The 7,500-nt window shown below is 40.5% G+C and overlaps 1 protein-coding gene across 1 annotated transcript in view; it reads right to left on the bottom strand.

Annotated features, from left to right (window-relative positions):
- LOC138032452 (uncharacterized) overlaps window positions 1–7,500 on the bottom strand; it is a 34,281-nt gene that overhangs the window by 79 nt on the left and 26,702 nt on the right. Inside the window, exons 5-7 of the mRNA XM_068880134.1 lie at window positions 3,828–5,528; window positions 2,943–3,297; window positions 1–1,507 (exon numbers count right to left, since the gene is read on the bottom strand). The exon at window positions 1–1,507 is cut by the window's left edge and continues 79 nt beyond it. Coding sequence (XP_068736235.1) covers window positions 1,462–1,507; window positions 2,943–3,297; window positions 3,828–5,528 — 2,102 coding nt within the window. The 3' untranslated portion in view covers window positions 1–1,461. The remainder of the gene's footprint in view (window positions 1,508–2,942; window positions 3,298–3,827; window positions 5,529–7,500) is intronic.

Raw genomic sequence — 7,500 nt, 5'->3', positions numbered from 1 at the left:
ACTCTCAGGTTTAAGATAATTGGCACACTTTTATTATATCCCATCACCAAAGGATTATAACTAACTTATCCTCGGAATATTCACTAATTATTGTATAAATGAATTGGCTGAGAAACCTATGAAGAATTATACAGATCAAAGAGAAAGCTTTCGAACGAGGCTAAAGGCCAAGGCGGATAACTCTCTGAGACGTGCATAATTCTTAAAATCACACCAAATACGATATGTAACAGTAACAAATGATGAAATTTACTTTCCTCATTTGCAATATTTTCAGAGCTCCAAAGTAAATACGAAGTCTTCGATTGCATTTTTAAGGGGGCAGTGTCACGCTACTTTAGTCAAACTTCAAAACACTTAAAGACGTCCTTGCACCAATTAAAACCGAAAATTAATGCTATAGTTTTGTTGCCAACGACCATTGAAGTGCACCGAAGCTATTCTTTGTTATTTGCAGCCAAGGATGGAGAGGATGGAAATGGATTGAAACTTGAAAAAACTACCCAATTTTTTCAAGTTTGGAGACTTTGTCTTTAGAAGACACCAAAATGCTCTTTGTGCAATAAATTTATTTCATTTCTTGTCAGTGGGTTGTCAGGAATGTTGTACGTGTGAGCTAAGGTACTAATTTAGATTTTTACCCATTTTGACGTAAAAACAGCAAATTTAGCATGACAGTACCCCTTTTAACTGTTTCAAATTGAAAAATTCATAACAAAAAAATAAGACAACGTGACGTCATTCGTTATTGTTTAAATACAGGCAAGTATAAAAAAAGTAGGACGGGACGAACTAGCATCGCTCACCTTGGATCGACGTAAAAAATTATGATAAGGCCTCAAAAAATCACCCTAACCCTAATCTTTAAGCTAACCTTGGTGAAATCGAGGTAAGCTGCGTCGAATAGTTTTGGCTTACAAAACCGTTTTTCGCTCGATCCGAGGTCAGCGATATGAGTTGATCCGGTCTGACTTTTGTACCTATCCGTTAAATATTCTACATTATTGAACGATTAATATCCAATGTGGAAGTTAGCCTTTTGTCAGTTGGCTGATGCTTAGCCGATTAAAACAAGGGAAATATATTGAATGAGTAATAACGATATACGAAATAAAATATGTGTGCGCCCTCTTTGCTTTCGAGGCCATCGCTTCGACGACGACGGTCGGGGAGCACTCGGTTTTTTCCCAGCATCCCCGAGTGAACATCGGAAAACACATCTATTGATATCAGGGATGTTTCTGGTAATTTTCCGATTAACAGGTGTGAAACTTGAGGCACAACTCAAGGCTCCCTTACGGTTAGTTATAATTTCATAGTAAACTGTCGTAACTAAAATCAATGAACTTTTACTTATACAATGGCCATCTTTGCAATACTTTGTTAGTTGTTTAGTTTCTTCAACCACGTAACCCCGAAACCAATTCACCGTGTAACTGGATAAATCATGATGCGGCCTCTTTATTCACCAAGTTCCAAGCAAACGGCTTCTAGCTCTTGTTGTGTCCTGCAGGGAAAGATTAAAAGCAAACGACACCAATTTAAGGATAATACGAAGGAGAACTGCAAGTTTGGATAATACGATTCCTCCCTATCGACCTGGGGCCGGTTGCTCCAAGCCTGGTTAAGTTAGCGGTAACCGTTGGTTAAAAGGTTTCAAAACCTTCCATGGTATTTAAAGAACGCTGGTTAGTGCTAATCATGCTTCGAGCAACCCGCGCCTGGTCGGTCTTAGTTCCAAGTAACTATAGGCGTTTCATAACGCTCAGAAATGTGCCACGGTCATAAATTCAACGCCTCGTTAAAAATCTTTCGTTAGCTCAAAGTCCCGTGTGCAAAATCTCTATGCAACTGGTCCGTCGATCTTTTTCATCACGTAGTTCTTGCAAAATTAAACTTTGACACAAATTTTTATCTTAAGAGTTGTTATCACCATCGCTTTTCTCATTGTTTGAGTTCCCTAAGGACTGCTGCTGAACCCTGACCCAGTTCATCGTTAAGGAGAAATGGGCACAATTCGGGGTGCAGAGATGACGAGAGCACTCGCCTCCCATCAACGTGGCCCAGGTTCGATTCCCAGACTCATATGTAGGTTGAGATTGTTGGTTCTCTACTCTGCACCAAGAGGTTTTCTCCGGGTACTCCGGTTTCGCCTCTCCTCAGAAACCAACATTTGACTTGATTTGCGTTGATTGTTAATTTCACTTTACAGTGTCCCCAATTATAATTAGTGCCCCAGCGCTAGAGTGAGTAGGCACTTAAAGTTCCTTTCCTTTTTTTCTGTCCGGGACTGTCGAAAACGCACAACGAGACACGTTTCCTGTACACTCACAACTTAATTCTTCTCCAGAGTGAATTACATAAGAATGTTGCCTTATGGCATGGGTGGGGTCCCCAGCACAGTCACAAATGAGTCTATTTTTAGAATACCCGTTCCCGCGCGAGAAACAGTTGTCATGTCAATGAAAAAAACATGCAGAAGCAGTCACGCGTTACATGGCTTCTCCTGAGTGGTTAAAATTGGCGGCCCATTGTTTCTTTCGCGCGCAAACTTTAAGTGTATCTAAAAATAACTCCATTTGTGACTGTGCTGGGACAAGGCCGCAAAGTGATAAATCAACAGCCTTATATAATTCACTCTTGTTCTTCTGCATGACGATCTACAACACTCAATTCAACTCAACAGCTCGTTAAAAAAATCTGATCGGTGCAAAGTACATTATTAGACATTACGTAATTCTCATTTGGTGTTAAATTATCGTCAATCATCAAGGAAATTAAAGTCTTGCAGTTTCCGATAGGGACCAGAACTGGAGCAGAAATGTCTCGGGACATTAAGGTCAACGCATCCTATTACCTTCAAAGCCTTTTCCTTTATTTATGATCTGAATGGAATAAACCCTGCAAGTCAATACAACACATAACCGATGAGATGAACTTACTGTTGAACAAATATAGGGTTGTCATCCGCTACGTTCTCTTGCATCGCTTTGCATATCTCTAAATAGGTCTTTGCCTCCTTGAATTCCCTCTTTTCCTTTAACACCATTGCAAGATCAAACAGCGATTTGCAGGTGTCAATATGCACGTCCAACAAATTCAGTCGAATCTCCAAAGCTTCCCTCACGTACCGTTCAGCGGCTGCGATTTCCCTCTGATCGTGATGATAATTGGACAGGTGGTTAAGGATGGTAGCAGTGAAAGGATGATCACCTAATCTTTTTTTGTAGATCGGCAAAACTTCCTCTTCTCGGATTGTTGCGGCCTGTCGGTGGTGGTTTTCAAGCGAAAGAGCCACTAAAAAGCAAATAAAATTTGTCTCGTGACCATTTGCAATTTCAACTATGCTTTTTTTAAGGCCGCGCTGTTCATTTGCAGATTATTCGAGCAACTTGTTTTGCTGTGTTCACCGCAATAGCCTAAACGAAATGGCGCTTTCGGCCCTAGAGCCCCATTAAATACGGCATGCGTAAGTGGTTGCTAAGGGCAACATTGCGGGCCAAAAAGCAGACAGAGATGTCACACTGCGCAACGGAACAAACATTTCGTTAAAATCGTTACAGAAAGTATAACTCGGTTCCATTTTTTGCAACAATTTCTTCAACTTAGCCTGCAACATTTTTGGCTGTTGCAAGTTGTGTGTAACAGCGCCTTTGAAGCAGTTTTCAACGAAGTGCTTAATTGAACCCATCAATGAAAGTAATTATGCTAACCAATCAACCTAAGCGTAAACGGCGTCGTGAACCAGCAACTACATGTACCACATTCAAAAGAACGGGAAAACGCGTGCATGTGAGTGGCGATAGGTTTTTCTTCTTTCAACTTACCCGCCTTGTCATTTAATGTTGCACCCAGCATGACGTGGCAGACATTTTCGCCGCCTTCTTCTTCATCCGGTGTCCTCACTGCGTTTTGCCTGATGAGAATTGCGTCCTCAATCATACCTCTTCCTCGTTCACGGGTGTCATTACTTTTCGCTAAACAGCGGCCAAGCTTAGCGAGACATTGGGCTCTGCTGTTACCATGTTTGATGCCAAGTGTATTCTGGATTGTGTTTGCTTTCTCCAAATAGTGTTGAGCTCGTGCAGTAGCTTTATCACACAGACCAGTTCTGCACGTACAGTTGAAAATTTCTTTGATTCCAAGGGAAGTCAAACATTCACCGCGTCTTCGTTTGTCTCCAATTTTTTTACATTTCTTTTCCAAGGATTTGTAGACTTTCTTAAACGTGGACTTCGGCATCATCTTTGCAATCAGCTCTCCCGCCACGTTAAAGGCATCAATGCATTTCGTAACACGTTCTGCATCCACTTCACCCGAATCAATCCACTCTACAAGCTGAATCACATTTTCTTTTTCCCATGCAAAGTCCTCGATAGCTGACTCCACCGCATCTTTGCTTAAGAACTTCTTTAAAGTGTCTTTCAAGAAAGAAATGAGGTGGTCGATGAGCAGATTACGAGCGCCAAAGAAGACCACACGAAACTCTTCCGATGCCGCCTTGCGCTTGCAGTATTCTCGAATGATCGAGAGGAATGTATACCGGCATGTTTCCCCAAACATATTTTGCTGCAAGAGAGAGCAGTTTCCCAGTTCTACAACATGGCGTGTGATATCACGCTCACTTGACGTAGCGGAACAAAAGGCTTTGGCAACTTTAGGTAGCGTGAACCAACCTCTAACAAGAGCCAAACTTAAAAGGGTATGCTGTTCCTGCGTTCTTAGTCTACTGAAGCAATAGTCCAGGCATTTGCCAATCGTGAGATCGTGTGGAGAAGAGCTGTTCATATACGCCACTGAGGCGGGCAGATCAATTGCTGACGACATCAAAGTGTAAAGAACGAGCGGAATACCATTACAAGCTTCGCATAGTTTCTTGGATGTTTCGACCGTCACGTTTCGATCGCCGTGTACATTTTTTAACAGCTCGAAGGTTTCTTCTGGTGAAAACGGATTCAATGTCATCATCTTTTTTCCAATTTGACGAAAACAAACAATGTTCGATGAAGTAACAAGTAATTTAACGTTTCTTACGCACTCCGCAATTTCACCGATAAATTCCTTGATCAACCTTCTGTCGGCGGGACATAAAGATGCAGCCGATCGTTGATTTTCCTGTTCGTTGTCATTCGTATTACCAAGTAAAAATTCAAAGTTGTCCAGCAACAAAAGAATAAAGAAATTTTTGTTCAGTGCAATCAACCGATTCTTGACTTCAGCTTCTGGGTTATTTGCAGGAAAACGTGATGGGAAAATTTGATGAATGATTTTTTCTGAAAAGTTTGCGTAAGAATAAATGTATTTGCAATTTATGTATACAACCAGTGCGCGATGGTTAGCTTCAAGTATTTCATTGGCTGCCTTGATGGCCAAGGTTGTCTTCCCAATTCCTGGAGTTCCATGTAGTAAGACGCATTGACACTCGTTGTCTGGACGCAGACAGGTCAGAATGTTTGAAAGCTCGTCTTTTTGTCGACGGACAAAATGTGAAAACGCTTTTGGAAGCTCAGACAATTTCCGTAAGATATCTGGAAAAAGAATAAATTTTAAGAAATTAACAACGCTGCGAGCATTCCAATTCTGTAATTATTCCGGCACCATAAAATATTTCTTCAGTACAGTGTTTTACAATAATGACTGTATCTTGCTTAGCAATAATTCGTGTTTCCTTTGGTACCACATATTGCTAATACATAATATACAACGTTGTGGTGCCGATCTTTCCAATAAGAGCGTCACTTGAAAGCGTTTGAAACTGGTTTGAGCCTCCTTATTGAAAGCTAATACTATGAAAATTCTGCAGTATCAAACAAGTAGCGGGCTATTCGCCCAATAATTAATAATTTGAGAACGACCAAGATTAACACCGTGACTACACTTGGTCCATAAAATATAGGAGTTCATGGAGCAAGGGTTTGCGTGGCTAAACGAACTATTTTAAGACAAGACGAGGTGTTAAATCTAGAATTTTCTACTTAATGTAGTGCAGACAATCAAGAGATCAAAGCAATAAATACAAAAGGTAGAAGTAATGGTTTGCCTGACGTGATATTAAGCTGAGTTCGTTAGTAAAATTTTATCTTTTAACGTGGACAATACCTAGGTTGATTTCCAAGGCAATGCCGCTACTGTTATTGGAATTCGAACCCGGAACCAGGATCCACGAAAAACTTACCGCCAGGGATGATAGTCAGCAAAATGAGATAAAACGAAAGCAGTAGTGAAAGGTTTTTCAGCCTTGGTACATTGCAAAATACACTATTGAATCACAATCTGTTAAAGAAGTAAAGTAAGTTTTTCCTCACTGAAGTAAAGATTGCTTTTGTAACAACTTTTGCAGAATCGGAAATTGAGATAGCATAGACCAGAAACAAATAACCAACGTCTTTTTTTCCAACTTCTTGGCGATTGATTGACGTGAAAAGAATTGAAAGCACTCTAGCACGACATTTTGGAGAGACAAAAGTTCACAAACGTGGCACGACTGAGAAAGGCCGCGCACAGCTTCTAGTTTCTTTCACTGGGGTTGATATAATAAGAATGTCTGCATATAGGAAAGAGAGAGTCAGTAAAAAAAGGAAAGAAGGGACAATAAAATGAAATATTTACCTTCATTTTAAGTTCGAACCTTTCCTAAATTTTACAACAGTGATTTCATTTCATATTAGCGGGCAAACTCTTTCAGGGAAGGAAAATATTTGTATGGTGTATGGCAATCAATCTGATTTATTGTATTTATCCAAATAAATCTGTGATGTTTACCCCGTAAATCTGACATTTTAGACCAGTTTAGCTATTGAATTACGTTGCAAGAACTCGTTCATTGCGCATGCGCCCAAGAATAAGCACAGTTACGTGTGCATCAATCTCGTCCCCAGAGTCCGCTTTTCTTTTGGTTAGCACCAAGAACACGGACTCTGGCCACTTCTAATTTATGCGCAGTCGCAGAGAAAATCCATTTTTGTAACCGTTGACAACCACTGTTGTTTCAAATTTCTGAACGTGCGTAGACAAGCCGGAAGTCCTTGATGTGCGGAGTTCCTGCCTTGGAAGTGGCCAGGGTCCACGTTCTTTGTGCTGCCAAAAGAAGAAAAGCGGACTCTGGGGACGAGATTATGTGTGCATGGAGTTTTGCCCATGGCCTTTGAAAGAAAGTGAAGCTGGAGTTGAACTCGTCCTGACACAAATTTCAATGCTTTTCTTAAGTAAATCCAGGGTATGAGTCATTTAAAAAAAGTGCGATGAGTATAAAAAGTTATTGAGATAATTATCAAATTGTCGTCAAGTCCAGTCTTAATGCCACCCAGGTTTTTAGCCACTCAGATGTTAAAGAGGACTAAATGAACAAAACATCGCGTCCTTTTATACATTTGAATGAAGGGTAGTTTCTAAAGAAACTGTGGTGCTGCGTCGGTGGGGAAGTAGTATACAAAAATTTGGTTTTATCAACGGAGTTGATAATGTAAATTGGCCACCGTACAGAGATTCTAAAAGCTGACG

This window comes from Montipora capricornis, chromosome 2, assembly GCF_036669925.1.
Source record: "Montipora capricornis isolate CH-2021 chromosome 2, ASM3666992v2, whole genome shotgun sequence".
NCBI lineage: Eukaryota > Metazoa > Cnidaria > Anthozoa > Scleractinia > Acroporidae > Montipora > Montipora capricornis.
The sequence above is the reverse complement of the archived record's forward strand: the minus strand, read 5'-3'. Positions and strand labels throughout refer to the sequence as shown.